Source organism: Lissotriton helveticus, chromosome 1_1, assembly GCF_964261635.1.
Source record: "Lissotriton helveticus chromosome 1_1, aLisHel1.1, whole genome shotgun sequence".
In the NCBI taxonomy this organism is placed as follows: domain Eukaryota; kingdom Metazoa; phylum Chordata; class Amphibia; order Caudata; family Salamandridae; genus Lissotriton; species Lissotriton helveticus.
Genome location: NC_136057.1, coordinates 1648254098 through 1648270881, shown reverse-complemented (window position 1 = coordinate 1648270881; position 16784 = coordinate 1648254098). Strand labels below are relative to the sequence as shown.

At 44.9% G+C, this 16784-nt stretch overlaps 1 protein-coding gene across 1 annotated transcript in view; it reads left to right on the top strand.

Annotated features, from left to right (window-relative positions):
* The window catches only part of CYP27B1 (cytochrome P450 family 27 subfamily B member 1), a 32599-nt gene extending 17201 nt beyond the window's left edge, over positions 1 to 15398 (top strand). The window contains exons 5-9 of the mRNA XM_078688787.1: positions 1459 to 1622; positions 3789 to 3955; positions 4991 to 5072; positions 6230 to 6427; positions 7295 to 15398. Coding sequence (XP_078544913.1) covers positions 1459 to 1622; positions 3789 to 3955; positions 4991 to 5072; positions 6230 to 6427; positions 7295 to 7408 — 725 coding nt within the window. The 3' untranslated portion in view covers positions 7409 to 15398. The remainder of the gene's footprint in view (positions 1 to 1458; positions 1623 to 3788; positions 3956 to 4990; positions 5073 to 6229; positions 6428 to 7294) is intronic.
* The last annotated feature ends 1386 nt before the right edge of the window (positions 15399 to 16784 follow it).

Sequence of the window (16784 nt, the reverse complement as noted above, 5' to 3'; positions counted from 1 at the left end):
CTGTTGTGCCAATTTGATGGAGATTGCTTAAATTATTGTCCTGTGATGGTGTTTCACCTCAAACACTGATGCACTCTACCATGTTTTATATGCTTTATTAAAATCCAATAATTTCATAGATTGTACACTAGGGGGCCGATTAGGATGGTGGGCGGACATCCTAGCGGTGCATGGACCGTCTGCCAGTGGTGCGGGGGTCCCTCACCTGCAATTAGGAAGGCACCGCCACCGTGGCGGTGGCATCCTCTATTCCCAGCATTGTGGTGGGCGGTGCTCACAGCCCCGCCCGCCTCAATGCTGGGAAGGCACTGTGTGCATTGTCATGCACAAGGTGAGAGGCACCTCGCGTTGCCTGCCACCTTGTCCATGACAATGTAGGGGGGGTAACATAGGTACTCCCCATGTGCATCCCCCACCCCTCAATACCCTGGGGGCCCACAACAGGCCCCAACACTAAAATCTGCATGCCTTTCCGTGGCAAGGCTGCTTCCCGCACCCATGCTAATATGGATGGCGGTGTCTAGCAGACACCGCCACCATATCTAGCTCCCTTTCCGCCCGGTCGACTGGCCGGTGGGAATGTAGGGTGGATCGCCACCGGCATGTGGGTGGTGACGATCCGCCCTACATCGTAATCTGCCCCCTAGTTTTTTTTACATCTGCAGGTACTTGGAGATCAAGAAAGCAGTTTTGCTGTTGGCTCGTTTTAAAAAATGTCTAGATAATTGTTGCAAAAGTATGATTTGTAAAAATATTTTTTTCCGATATTATAACTATGTATGTACTTTTATGAATATATTTGAAGGAAGTTTTTTTGTCTGTCTACGTCAACGTTTACCTTGATGGGAACTCATCACATCTATGGCACTTCCCATTCTATCCCTGTTATGTTCCCTCATTGCTGTAACTCAGCATATTTGTGGGGATGCATTCCCAGTCTGACCTTCTGCCCCCCCCACTTTCCAAATTAAAAGCCTCTACAATTGTAGGATTACTTTGTAATCCGATCTTTTGCTCTCACTGTTTTTAATTGTTCGAACTCCACACATTATCCACACAGAGGTCTGGGTTTCTTGTATGGAATAAGAGGACAACTTAGCGGTGAACTCATCCCAACCTATTCCTCTGGTGTGAGGAGCTTTGTCAATTTGTGACCAATGTCCATCATATAATGCCAGTTGTGGATTCTAAATGCATTACCCATGTTTCTCCTGCCATCACAGCCCAGCTTCCCGGATCAGTGGCTTACCTGCTCTCTACCATCCCAGTCATTATTTCTGGGTCCATAATTGTTCCCTGTGTCAGGCTCATAATCTGCATTTTTCCTGCCATTCTCATAACTGATTTAAAGCAAGGTAGTCTTTTCTGAAATCTTCCATTGAATCCTCCTGTTGACTCTAGGGAAAGAATTCCTGCTGCCCATCTCTCTTCTCACCACGACTCATGTTTTCTTTGCAGCCAAAGGACATATTGACAAGAGAATGGCTGAAGTGGCAGAAAAAGTGTCCAGGGGAGAATCTGTGGAAGGCAAATACCTCACCTATTATCTGGCTCAGGAGAAGCTCTCCATGAAGACCATTTATGGGAATGTCACAGAACTTTTGCTGGCCGGCGTCGACACAGTAAGTCCCTTTGGATGTCCCAGGAACTTCGCGCCATCAGTTGTCCAATTCAGTGTGAATAATGCAAAGGCAACAGTGTCCACTTTTACTTCTGAAAGGTTGAAACAATGGTTAAGTAGAAGCTTAAGAAAGAATGAGGCACGATTACCTGAAGAGATGGGAAGCATGCCTACCATATAGCATCTTAGTGTGTCACGGTTCAGAGCTGTCGCAGGTATTCTTGTATGTAATTATTGCCATGAGGACGATCAAACTCTTATCAATTTACTAGCCGAACTACATACAGAAATCTGGATTCAAGTTGAATTTTGTTACGGGAATGGTGTAAAGCCACAAATCTTACTTAAAACAGGAATGTATCCATGCACCTCTTATTTTCTCACTTTATATTGCTGGCTTACATGTTATATTGAGTCACAGTGACACCCCCAAATTTGGGCAAACATTTGTTAGTCATTTAGTGCACACAGACCAAATGGATTTTTTTTTACTTCTACACAAATATACTACAGCACCAACAAAATCAGCTACAAACTTTCAATAACCTGGAAAATTTGAAGATAATACACTGGAAAACAAAAATAATGTACTTTGGATGGACTACCTGAGGTTGAACTTGATATTAGAAAACAAAATGGTTGAATAGGTAACACACATGCACTTAACTTATCTTGGAGTAAACATAGAACATAAATATATCTGTAATGCTCACAAAACGTTTTATCAAGTAAGACTGCACAAGTTTCTTTGGTAACAAAATGTTTGTCTACGAAATATGGCGGGAATATTGGTCTATCCACTACTGTCGAAACATCCAAGCTAATCCCTCTGATTTTATATGGATTGCTGGCTTTCAAACAACATATGGTATACAAACTATAGAAATTGTTGATAAGAGATATCCGAAATATTCTAAATTTAAGACCAGCCACCCCACACTGTCACTTAAGATTTGAAGTAGGATCTCTCTCACCAATTGCTTCCAACAGTATTAACATTATCAACTTTTACTGCGATTGCATGACCTAAAATTAGGTTACACCAAAATATTAATTAAGAAAAGAAGTGATCTCACCAACTGGGAAGTCGCAATCCTTAGCTGATCACCAACTAACTACTCTACTAATCAAATATAAGTTGCCAACAGTGTCTGTACTTTCTAAGATGGACAGGTTTGTATGCAAACTGCTGTTAATGAAGGTTATTAAATCTGCACATGTTTTGTCTGATCTTGATCAGTCATCAAAATATAAAAACTCAAGTTACTTACAACCAACATATACTATAAAATCAATCTGACCTGGATTTCACCATCTATTCACAAACAAAAAATCATTTTTAAGGTTCAGACCTTTATAAATCATTTTGTCACAATTTGAAGAATTATCGAACTTTGCCGAAAAGAAGCAAATGCGCTGTTGACTATACCATTGCGATGAAGAAACTATTGAACATATGTTTGTCTATACCGCAATCTCCTTGAGTTACAAAAGAAATACATAATACCAATATTACTTAATTTTGGTGTCGGAACAAATAAAGAAGCTAGTTGGTTGTGCTTCAAATGCCCAACTGAAAAATCGATAAGAAGCACAAAGAAAGTTTTTGCCTTAGTTGAATACACTTCAAATGGCTTAATTGTAACTGGTCATCAATGATTCCTCTAATCACACAAAACTGTATGTTTTAACTGAATATTTTATAACAAAATTAAAGCATGCACATTTATTAATGATTTGTATGCTTAACCAATACTTTAATTATGATAGGGTTTTAATTAACCTAATACAATAAAGAATGTACTACTAGACTGTATTTGCTACAGAAATGAGATTAAATAAAATTGAGACTGTAAAATAAAGTTTCAGTAATAAACCAAGTGGCCAGGTTCTGTAATATTCAGTGATGTGGGACCGGTAGAGGGTAAAGACCCGAACAAATCTGGAAGTTCAGGAAAGTAGTATGGATAAAGTATAATAAACCCTCCTCCACCATCTCCTTGTAATCCAATGCATAAGAGGCATTTTTCACTAAGATCTATATCTAGATATGTCTTATATTTAGTTGAACGCGCAAAAGGCCAGAAGTAGAATGTGCCTAGAAATATCTTACCCATTGTGCTGCATCCTCTCAGGCCACTCAATGTCTCCCCTTCATTGTCCACAGATTTCAAGTACGCTATCCTGGAGCCTGTATGAGCTGTCCCGCCACCCTGAAGTCCAGACGGCGCTGTACCACGAAATTAGGGATGCTTTGCAAGGCCGGCTGATCCCCTCTGCCGCAGATGTGACAGGGATGCCGCTGATGAAAGCTGTTGTGAAGGAAGTGCTAAGGTGAGAGCTCTTTTGAACTAAAGATGAGCTTGTATGTGTTGCTCTTTTAATGCATCTAACAAAAGGAATCACTTGCAGTATTTAGCAGGCGGAGGCCATTTTAAGAAAATTTGTCCAGCACTCAGCAAGTGAGCATGGAGCTGCTTGAGCAGTGAGGGAAGCGATGTGCACCAGCATGATGTGATTCTCCTAGCATTATTAACCTTATACGAATGGTGGCACTTTGCCTAGTTTGAGGGACAGCAGTGTTAGAGCTTTGCGCATATGTAGACCAACCTGCTTCCCTGAAAAGGGTAGTATTAGGTTATCTCACTCCTTGGCTACTCACCCCTTTCGATTTCTATCAATGTATCCTGCCCCTTACATGCCACAGGTTTAGAGGGCTGGTGGGGATCCAGTGCAGGTCCTGGGATCAGCACCCAAATACCAATGGCCTGACTTTACTAAAACTTCTTCATTATGAACTTAACTGAGTATTTTCACATATACATGTGTCATGCGGCCATAGACTGGAGTAAACATTCTTACGTAGAAATCATATTACATATTTCATTTTCCAGTATGTAAGGTACAGTTTAGCATTATGCTCAGGGCCAGCATAGTACAAGACTAGCAATAGGTTTAGGGCTATGGCCAGGGTTATCATTATCTTTGATGTCAGGGCTGGGGTTAGACTTATGGTTGAGATTTTGACATTAGGTTTGTGATGCTTTTCATTGGTGTTTACGTTTTAGTTTTTGTTTTAACGTTTGGGTATTGTGACCTGCAAACAACACCTGGTCTGGATTACCTGCTGTTTCCATTGCCACCAGATATTCAGATTCTGCAGCGCCCCTTGCTTTTGGCCCCAGTTTTCCAAAATGGTTGTTTTGGTGGCCATTGTCGGACTCATGCAAATGATAATTTCCGTAGCATTCTTTTGTAGAAATGTATAGACTTCCATGATCAGAGCTGTGTTTTCTGGAAGGAAGCTGTGACGCTGCAGAAGCAGGCATCAACCTAGACTTAACTGCATTTATTCCTTCTTCTTATTAGGTTGTATCCGGTTATCCCTGGCAATGCTCGTGTAATCTCAGACAGAGACATCCAAGTGGGAGAGTACACAATCCCAAAAAAGGTAAGCTCAACTAAAGGCTATAAATGTAAACATAAAATAATACTGTTTTAGCTGGTCTCCAAGTGTCTCTAGAAGTTCAGCAAAGCATTAAGTAATATCATGGTCACCAACTGTCTCTAGAAGTTCAGCAAAGCATTAAGTAATATCTTGGTCTCCAAGTGTCTCTAGCAGTTCAGCAATGCATTAAATAATATCCTAGTCACCAAGGGGCATATTAGCAAGGAATATCGATATTTATCGCTAAACGTGCCTAGCGATTTTATTTTTATCGCTGCCTATCGCTGGATATTTTAGCGGAGAAAACATGCTATTAGCAACGTATCCAGCGATAGCGGCGAAATGCGAGAATATCGCTGGAAATCCAGCGATACTCTCGCATTAATGCCAATGGGGGCTTAATCTGATAATCCACCCTCCATTGACTATACAGGTAACTCAACTTTTTAGCAGGCGTTAGATTATAGCGATAATCACGCTTAGCGCGATTCTTTTGATCGCTTAGCCTGCCTTGCTAATAGGTGATAGCTGTGTTAGCGACTGTTTTCAGTCGCTAACAGTTTGGGTACACCCACTTTGCATGTCATTAGTGATAAATATCGTTGACATGCAAAGCGTGCCCCAAACCTGTAGCTATTACCTAAAAGCTGTCGCTAACTGCTGTTAGCGACAGCTTGCTAATAGGGCGATAACATTATCGCCACTTTAGCAGTAAAAAGTCCAGCTAAAGCGGCGATATTGCCCTCGCTAATATGACCCCAAGTATCTCTAGCCGTTCAGCAAAGCACTAAGTAATATCCTGGTCACCAAGTGTCTCTAGCAGTTCAGCTGTGCATTAAGTAATATTGTGGTCAAAAAGTGTCTCTAGCAGTTCAGCAGTGCATTAAGTAATCTTCTGGTCACCAAGTGTCTCCAGCAGTTTAGCAAAGCATTAAAAAATATCCTGGTCACCAAGTGTCTCTAGCTGTTCAGCAAAGCATTATGTAATATTCGGAACCTAAGATTATCTTTTTGTTCACCTTGATCCTGAGGTGAAACCCGTCAAAGGTCTACAGAGAGGTGCTGATGCTCCTGCGCAATGCTTTTTCCATTCACCCCTGTGCTCTTTAATTACTATTCAGGTGGTTCTGTGCCTCACATCGTTCTCTTCTTCTCCTTAGACGCTGATCACGCTGTGCCACTATGCCACCTCTCGGGATGAGAAAACCTTCCCCAACCCTGACAAGTTTCAGCCAGAGCGATGGCTGAAGAAGGACAACTCCTTTCACCCATACGCCTCCATCCCCTTTGGTTTCGGAAAGAGGAGCTGCATTGGAAAACGGATTGCGGAGCTGGAAGTCTACTTGGCTCTGGCTAGAGTGAGTGCTGATGGGGGCTGCCCATGTAGGAGTACGGAGATCAAAGATAGGGACGGTGATGGGATGCAATGTTAGGAGAATCCTACGGGATTAAGTGAGAGAAACAATGCCATATAATCCTCACAGATACCAAGGATACTATAAGGGGAGGAATGTATCATATTAAATCTTCAGCTAAATTTCGACAATTTAATTGTATGAGGATAGTAATAACCAGAGAAGGACTCTATTCAATTTTATGGGAATCATAAGAGACAGTAAGGAAGAGTGACATTTTAAGGAGATATTAGGTGAGGCAGCCTACTCTCAACTTGGTGTGGAAGAATACTTCTGCTACAAATGTGGGGAAAGTCCACTCACTAAACCCGTTTAGCTACATGCCAGCAGACTATGAGACACGTCAGTTATTGTGGGCCAGTTAGTAGAAACGGACAACAAAGAGCGCCACTATGATCGATACAACTATTGAAGTGTAGAAAATAACAGAAAGCAGAGAAAGGAATACTACAGTGAAATTGACGAGACAAATCAATTATATTGATTATTGAGTGGATGACTTAACAATCAGAATGCTAAATGATGTATAGATTAGTGATGTTGTGAGGAATTCATGGAGGTCTACATAGGAAACTAGTTTCAGAAGTGTTTTTTGATTAAATACATAAGCAATGTTTGAGAAATAAACCATGGGCTGTAAAAAGATTATTCAAATATCTGTGTAGCCCTAGTTATTTTCTGTCGGAGGATGGGTCGTAAAAAAATAAAATGCACTTCGTAAATCAGAGAATTATGTCCCAGCTCAGTGTACCAGAATATTATCATATTCAATAGTGAATTTATTATAGAATCTTTTCCTTTTTCTTTTAGATTCTGACTAATTTCGAAGTGAAGCCAGATCAAGAAGACAGCATTGTGAGACCCATGACCAGGACACTCTTGGTGCCGGAAAAGGAAATCAACCTGCAGTTTATAGATCGATAAAGTTAACGGAAGAAGCTGCACCACAGCAGCACAAGCAAACTCTGTCGAAGGTCCATGGAGAGAGCAACAATGCACTGGTCCAGAGAGGACACTGGTTTGGATAGGACAATGGCTTCCCCTTCTGTGGAACCTAAGGGTTGGAGAATTTGGAAAGATGGAATTTCCCATAAGGAAAGTGCTGGTTTCCATATGACACTGTGAAAGCAGAGTAATCAGGCCCCCTCCAAGAAGGGGTCTGGTACAGTAACTTCAAGATATTCTGGAGTCTTTCAAAATATATAGAGAATGAATCGAAGCAGTTGTTGCTCCAACTAAGCAAAAACAAACTTGTATATTTACGCCTCTGTTTATAATCCAACATAGGCTTAATGTTCAAATGTTCGATGAACAAACTGGCTTAGTTTTCTTGGTGTGTACAAACAGAGCACTTACTAGCGAGGTCTTCAGCCGGTTGATTAGCACAACTCAAAACTCTATGGCGGAAAAGTACATGAACACCACAGCACTGCTTTCCCGATCAGACAGGTAGATCTTTTGGAGGATAGGCCTCAAATGGAGACCATGTGGCTGCAGACCATGTTTGCAGAATTCAGGAGGTTTCTAAAGCTGAGGAAAATTCTGGTTCCGAATGTGCGAAAAAGGGAGCGTGAAGGGGTAAGCGACAGCAGAAGGAGTCAGTATGCTGAGCAATCACCGTCCGTGACAGATCATAGTTGCATGTCACTGACTGCTGACCTACTGAAGAGACCATTAAACTGCCCATTAAAACTGTCAAATCATTTATAGAATGCACACTCAATCATCTGTTTTAACCAGTTAAACCACAAAGGATGAGCGACAGAGGGGCATATTATCAAGACAGGCGATAAAATTATCGCCGCTTTTTCGGCAGAAAACTGCTGCTAAAACGGCGATAATAGGCTTGATAATATGCTCTATGGAATTTCAATTGAGGCCCATGTTAGATGTCTTTCACATTTAACATGGGCTTCAATTGGAATTCCATAGAACATATTATCAAGCCCATTATCGCCGTTTTAGCAGCACTTTTCTGCCGCTAAAGCGGTGATAATGTTATCGCCTGTCTTGATAATATGCCCATGAGTGACTATAGGATTTTAGGCTTCATGTAGGCATTAACCCAGTGATGTAGCTTAAAGCGTTAACTAGGGTAAAACTGAGCCATTTCTCCTCTTCTCAAAAACCCTGAGACCATTTCAACACATCTGGTACTGAGTTAATTTCCCCTAGAATGTGAGACACTTAGTAAACACCCAGACATGTTCTAATTTCCCTTTCATTATCCTATAATATTTAGATCACCGTGCAGTAATAATCAACAGCACCAGATTCTATTAATAAGGTGAGCGATTTTGCTGAGGGTGCCAACACAGTGTTTTTAAAGAAGGGACTGTTAAGCAACACTTCACATAGCGGGTATATTGACCTTTGGAATAGATACAGGGCCTCATTTATGAGGCCATGCGTCACTTTTACGCCTCCTGTGCGTCACTTTTTGTGACGCACCAGCAGCGTAAAAAATGTGCCTTGTTGCACCATATTTACAAAGTGACACATCTAGGTAGATGCGTCACTTTGTAAACCCCTGTGCTACATTATACCTACGCCAGGTATAATGTATGCAGGGGGGGCGTTCTGACGCAAGAAAGGGTCCTGGAAGTGACGCAGTGAAATCTATAAGATTTCACTGCGTCACTTCTAGGACACAAATGCGTCAATTTCTTACGACTGCCTCACAGCAGGCATAAGACTGACGCAGGTCCTTTCACATAGGGCTTGCCCCATGTGAAAGGATACATTGCTGGAGTTGCATCACTTTTGTGACACAATCCAGCAATGCGACACTTTAGCGCCATACAGATACGTCAAAAATACTGACATATCTGTAACTCCTTGCCCCATGATGCGTCATACTGTTAATATGACGCATCATTGGTGTCGCAAGGAGGACGCAGTGAAAAGTGACGCATCGCTGCGATGTGTCACTTTTCATAAATGAGGCCCACAGAGTTGATAATTGGTGAGTGGCAAAAACCATAAGAGCACTTTAAGGTAACAATCACACACAACAATGAAAAAACAGTTCAGAAGGTAACCCTGCTGTAATGATGTAGGCAGACTCCAATGATGACTCTGAGCCCTTACTGTAGTTAACAATTATTTATTAGCTATAACTCTGATAATCCCAAAGAGCGCCGAGCCTCCGCTCCAGCGCCCGCTCTTCCCGCTATACTTTCGCGCTCTCGCGCTCAGCCACGCCCCCAACACCAGCAGCCAATCCTGGCCGCCTGCACGTCACGTCCGCCGACGTGCCGTGCAACATCTAGAGCGTCTCTACATATCTCCCCTTTTTCGCACAAACATTTCAACTTACAGTCCGTCGCTCAAATCATAGTCTCTGAATCTCGTTGGCCTCACCACAGCTCTACCACTCCGTGTTCGTCTCGCAGGGGTGGTGTTGGTCTCTTCTTCTCCTTGTCTGACTCGGTTATCGCCATTCTCCTCAACTCTTATCTCCTGCTCTCTGTCCCTTGCTTCTCCTTGACTTTGCTCTCCTTCATTCAACGTGATCCCATTCTCCTGATGTTCTCGCTTCTCACTCTCACCTTCTTCTGATTCTCCGCCTGCCCTTTCACAGTCCCACACTAGGATCTTATTACATCTGGCCATGCGGTCTTGTGACCATATGTTTCCGTCACTCAGCCTGGCCGCTCTTCCCTTAATTTCCTTCACCTGCAGGGGCTTGCTGTATTTGCTCTCTCCTTTTCTTTGTAGAGTGGGCAGCTTGACTCTAACCCATTCTCCTTCTTTGAGTTCTGTGTCTCGCACGTTCCTCCGGGCATTATAATGTCTGGTGTATACTGCCTTGGCCTTCTCAATGTTAGCCCGCACCACAGCGGGGGACCATTCACTTACTACAGTCTTTTCCTTCCACACCCGGTTGTCTTGGGTGAACGGTTCTCGGCCGCGCAGCAGCTGGAAGGGGCTGTATCCCGTACTTGTGGGAGTGATCCTGTACGCCCACAACATGTGCCATATGTCCTTCTCCCAGTCTTTGTGGTCTGAGATGGCTGCTTGGATCGACCCCATCACCACCCTATTGAAGCGTTCGACTTGGCCGTTTCCCGCAGGGTGGTATATTGATGTGTGTTTCGCTTGGATTCCGTTCCTTCCTAGGAAGTTGTCCCACTTTTCCGATCGGAACTGGGGTCCATTATCGCTGAGGATTGACTTGGGTATGCCTTCCCTTACAAAAGTGTCTGCCAGGAACTGCACTATGGTGTCCGTGTTCATGGTTTCCTCGATCTTGATCTCGGGCCATTTCGAGAACCTGTCCACCAGGACACACACGTACTTCTGGACCCCTTGGGTGTCTAAGACGGGGCCTAAGATGTCGACAGACAACTCTTCCCAGGGGTTCTTTGGAGTTTCGAATGCACCCAATGCAGGGCGCAGGGGTTTGAGTGTCTTGTCTGCGCCCTGGCACCTCACGCACTCTCTCACGTGTCGTTCCGCTCTTATGTCCATTCCCGGCCACCAATAGTTCTGCTTGGACCTCAGTTTGAGTTTCCCTATGCCCAGGTGCCCCTCGTGCAGCATGTCCAGCAGTCGGGGTATGATGTTCGTTGGAGGGACAACTTTCTCTCCTCTATATACAAATGTTCCTTGATTGTCCAGGGAGAGTTCCTCCCTCACTTCAAAATAGGGGTTGAGTTCCTTCCGAACCCGTCTCTTATCCGGCCATCCATGAGTGATGTAAGTTTTCACCTCTTCCAACGTCAGGTCCTCTGCATACGCTTGTGTCCATTCCTGGAGGCTGATAACACTTTCATGATCCTCCATCAGTGCCACCCATTCCTCCGTGCATGCCTTGTCCTCTTCACTGGGTTCCATAGCCGCCGCTCGGCTCAGGTAGTCTGCTACCTTGTTCTTGCTGCCTGGTATGTGTTCCACATCATACCTAAACTCTAAGAGCTTAAGCGACATCTTCGATATCCGGGGTGTCGCCTCTGCGTGGCCACTCGATGTCAGCACTCTCAGTAGTGGTTTGTGGTCGGTCCGTAGCTGAAATCTGGTGCCCCACAGGAATTGTCGGAAGCGCGTGGTGGCCCACACCACCGCCAGCATCTCCTTTTCTATCACACTGTACTTCCTTTCTGTCTCACTCAGTGTGCGCGAGGCGAAGCAGATCGTCTCCAGCTGACCTCGCCCTCGGTCTTGCATGAGGACTGCACCCAGTCCCTTGTCGCTGGCGTCCGTTGTGAGGACGGTGTTGCCTTGAGGGTCGAACCCTTGAAGGGGTATGGCCCCTGCCACTTCCTTTTTGATAATCTCGAATTCCCTTTGTGTGTCCTCCGACCACTTGAATTCAGTGTTCTCTTTCGTTAGTTGTCTCATATGATGAGTCTTAGAGGCAAAGTGCTGAACAAATTTCCCATAATACTCTGCCATCCCCAGGAATGACCTGACCTCTTCCTTGGTGGAGGGGGGTGGTGCTTCGCAAATCGCCCTGACATTGTCGGCCTTGGGGGTCACACCTTGTGCCCCTATCTCATGCCCCAGGTAGGTTACCGAGTCCATCCCAATCTTGCATTTGGACCATTCAGCCGTGAGTCCTTTTCCTTCTAGGATCTTCAAGACCACTGCCAACTTCCTGTCGTGGTCTGGTATGTCTCTGCCCATCACCAGGATGTCATCTTGGAAGTATTGGACTTCCTTGATGTCCTTGAACAACTGGTGCATCATCCTCTGGAACACCGCCGCTGCAGAAGCTAAACCGAATGGCATCCTGCGAAATTGATAGCACCCAAACGGAGTGATGAAAGATGTTAATTTGCGGCTGTCCGGATGCAGAGCAATCTGATGATATGCAGAGGTCAAGTCTATTGTTGAGTACCACTTAATCCCCCTGGTGCTGGCTAGCATCTCCTCTATCCTGGGCAAGGGGAATCTTTCCACCACAATGTTTTTATTTAGTTCCCTCAGGTCAACGCACAACCGGACCCTACCGTTGGGTTTCTTTACCACTACCAGGGGCGCCAGCCACTCGGCGCACGTGATGGGTTCTATGATGCCCTTGTTTTCCAGGTCTTGTAGTTCTGCTCTCACAGCGTCTCTTACTGCCAACGGGACATTCCTGGCCTTGTGGGCCACCGGGACAGCGTTCTCCTTCAGGATGATCTTGTGGGCGAATTTTTCCAGCTTCCCCACTGTGCCCCCAAATACCTTTGGATATTCGGTTTTCCATTTGTCCAGACTTGGCCCGGCCACCTGGTCCGTCAGGAGAATTTGCTCCTTGCCACCCGGATCCAGCTTGATTCCTAGGTCGCCCTGATCCAGCCATCCCAAGACTGACGGGCCCCTCTCCGACACGTAGAGTTTACAGTGTGCTGACCGGCCTCGAAATTCGAAGGTCAAGGGCCTGAATCCTGCCATGGGGATCCGATCTCCGTTGTACGTGACCGGGCGGATGTCTAGCTTTTCAAGCTCTGGCCCGAGCCGTGGCACAAATTTCTCCTCCCACACTGCTCTCTGGATGATGGTGAAGGGAGACCCTGTATCTGCCACCACGTTGATCTTGACGCCGCCTATAGCCATCTCCAACACCGGTTTCATCGTGCGTCTACCTTCTCTGTCTAGAACATTTCCCTCCGTGCTTAGTACCTGATCCTCAATGTAGATCACCGTGACTTCTTCCGGCTCCGAATCGCCATCCGGATGGTCATCGCTTTGATCCACGCATCTCACCATGCTCTTGGAGGCCTTCCTCCTGCAAACCTTCTCGTAGTGGCCGATTATTCCACAGAACGCACACTTGGCGCGAAACGCAGGGCACTTCCGATCGTGCGCCTCGTGCGACCAGCTTCCACACCTGTAGCATGACTTCCTGTTGCCTCCCGCTTGTTTACTCGACGTGTTCGTGCTGTTTTGCCACTTGCTGGGCCCTCTTTCTGTTGGTTTTCTGTTGCGGTATTCTCTGCTAGTCCCCTCTTCATCCACTTTGTTCACCATCGTGCTGGACGCCATATCCTTTTTTGTCACTTCAGCGCATCGCCGTGCTAATTCCGCTCTCTTCACGATGACCAATACCTCCTTCAGTGTGGTGTCTCCACTAGCCCACAGCTTGTCTTGCACATTCGAGCACGTGGTATGCATCACCACCTGGTCCTTGATGAATTCCTCTTCCCAGTTGGCGTACCTGCACGTGGCTGCCAGTCGTTTCAGTGCCGCCACATACTCCTCCACTGTTTCTCCTTGTTTCTGCTTCCTCTGTTGGAAGTTAAACCTATCCACCGACACGCACATCGCCGGTCTGAAGTGTTCGTTGAGGTCTTCGAGCGCCTGTGCGTATACATCGTCGTCTGTGGATGTTCTCTGTTTCGGGACTAAGCTCTTGTAAATCCGGAGTCCTTCTGGGCCTAAGTTCAATAGTAAAATACGTTTCTTCCTCTGGGGTTTGAATGCCTCCTCATTCTCATCTTCGAGTACACCTATGAAATTGTCGATGTATTCCCTCCAATCCTCCCATTTCATGAGGGGTTCTCCCGGGCGCGGTAAGAACTGTACCGGAGCCATCGCGTAGCCTGCTTGCGCGCTCATTTTCTCGCTCTTCACAGCAGGTAGCAATCTTACTTGGCCACGGGGACTCCCTGGTGCGTCGTCTTGTTCTTCTCCACTTGCTGGGGTTCGGGGACTGTCCTTGTCAGCCCCCTCGGCTCCTTCTGAACCCTCCAGCGCGTGCTCACTGGTCTGTTGCTCGCTGGGTGGGCTGGCGCTCTCCTCCTGCCTTGCTTCTAGGGTTCCTGGGTTTTTTCCTCCCTTTTTCCTTCCTCTGCGCCACACCCTCCTGCGTGCCGGGCTCTGCCGCGCTCTTTGGGGTACCTGTTCTCCTGCACCAGGTAGTCTCGCTCCTCTGTACCTTGTGGGGTGGTTCTGAAGCTTCTGGTGCTTGCTTGTCGCTTAGGGCTGAGTCTGCGGTTCTGCCTTGCTGGGGGGTCTTCAATCCCACCCTCGTCGCCACTGTAATGATGTAGGCAGACTCCAATGATGACTCTGAGCCCTTACTGTAGTTAACAATTATTTATTAGCTATAACTCTGATAATCCCAAAGAGCGCCGAGCCTCCGCTCCAGCGCCCGCTCTTCCCGCTATACTTTCGCGCTCTCGCGCTCAGCCACGCCCCCAACACCAGCAGCCAATCCTGGCCGCCTGCACGTCACGTCCGCCGACGTGCCGTGCAACATCTAGAGCGTCTCTACACCTGCCTGCTTTGTCACGACTGTCTTAGGCCTTAGTAGGCCACCAAGGTGCTACAGAAAAAAATGGATCCTAGGGAGTAAACCTTTACAGACGTTCTACAAATCTTTCAGCTACAGTGTTCACGTGGTTGCATTGTGAATATTATGAAGAAAACGATTTATTTTCTCCTATTATCTGCATAACTGTGAAGAGACATGCTGGTTCTTGAACCAGACCAGTAAATCTGAGCCAGCCACTAAACCTCCTGCCTTATCCATGACGTTTTTGCACCTCGTTCACTGTGGTGCAATGATGTTGCTGTTGGGAATAGTGACGCGCCAGTTAAATCTTCGGTCCTATACGTATTAGGAAAAACAAACAAAATCCTCCTTTAAATAAAAATGGAATTCGGCCCTAAGGCAGCCCTATAATATACATATTCTGTACATTTTTCGTTTACAAAAAGTATTTTATTAATGAAACCCAGCCCATCGTGAATTTATTTAAAACACGTAGCCTTATTTATTTCTCACTTGTTAGAGTGTAATTTGTTTAATATTTTGCAGCATATTATTTGATACTTTATTGTTCCTGAAATAATGTGACACTTATTTATACTACCAGTCCAAGGTAACTGGCTGGACACTTTTTTTTACAACTAGGGTCTGCAGTTTTTATATTTAACATTATTTATTATATATTGATCTAATAAACATTACTTTGATAAGAAACAGTGCAAGTTTGTGTATTTCTTTTTTTTCTTTTGTATAATGTACAAATGTCGTATCTTGACTACTTTTGTCGGGGTATCAATTTCTTAGGGCAAGTAGCAACAGCTTACTTATAACCAATATGAATGATTTACAAAGAAAAACAAATAGAGATATAACACACACCAACATTTTTTGAATCAATAATGTATTAGGAGAAAATCAAATAATAAAGGCTGACGCAATTTACAATTTCAATTGGAATGTGAAGTACGTGACTGTGGTAATACAGTGACATGTGGTGAATGGTGATAAATATAGTCCACTATATACAGAAACAATTGTGCAAAAAATGGGGAGGGGGAGAGAGAATTCATACCCGACAGAACAATTTTTTCTTTAAAATACGTAGGTTCTGAGGGACACGGGTTCCCCTATTACGTTTACCAGTATCTTGACCACTAGCATATCCCAAGAAATGCAACTTGAATCTCTCCTCTATCTCGCCAAATCTTAAACGATGCCCACCCGCCCCCTTCCACACAACCAGCTACATACTACCAAATTAAACCCTTTCTCGTATCCCTCCATTAGTCTGCTTTCTCAAATTACCATGGGTTCCGGAGTAGTGCACTACTCGCCGAAAAGTGATTTGGCACCTCATCAGCAGTAGCAATGCTATATAAATGCAAACCCTTTCCTCTTCTATCCCTCCACTATCCTTTTGCAATCCAAATAACAAACTCACATGTCCACCGCTCAAATTAATTTCATATTTCCCTATGCTAATACACCCCTTATCCTTTTTCGGGTTCCAGAGTAGCATGTTACTTGCCGTAAAAGCACCTTGATGACTCGTCAGGGTTAATAAGCAATATATAAATGCAATTACAATATCATTCACATCAATATGTGCATCCCTCCTTGCACCTTCTCTTACCATCACACCCACCACCTCCAAACATAAACCCATCCCAGAGTTGTTCTCCATCATTCCTCCTTGTGTGTGCCTCCTTATGGAAGCTTTCCATTTATTCTAAGACGTCAAGATTTCTTGGACTTTCCTCTTTGTGCCCCTTACCTGTGATCTCCTTGAATCAACCCTGAACAGAGGCCATCAATGGCAATCGAAGTGAGGACACAGACTCATGCTGTAAAGGAAAAAAACTTTCCTTCACTACAAAAGACAACTTACTAAGCAGCTTTCAAATCACATTCATCATGCCACCATTCCACACCACAGCATTGGACCGCCATCGTTGAACAAACACACACACTCTCCTGCGTCCAAAAGCCCACCGCCTGCGCCAGAACAACTAGGGTCTCATTTTGAAAAGGATTCTCACTTCACAGCAGAAGAGTAGAGAGGTTTGTGTCAGTTAGACAGAACAGCTAGGTCAACATTTA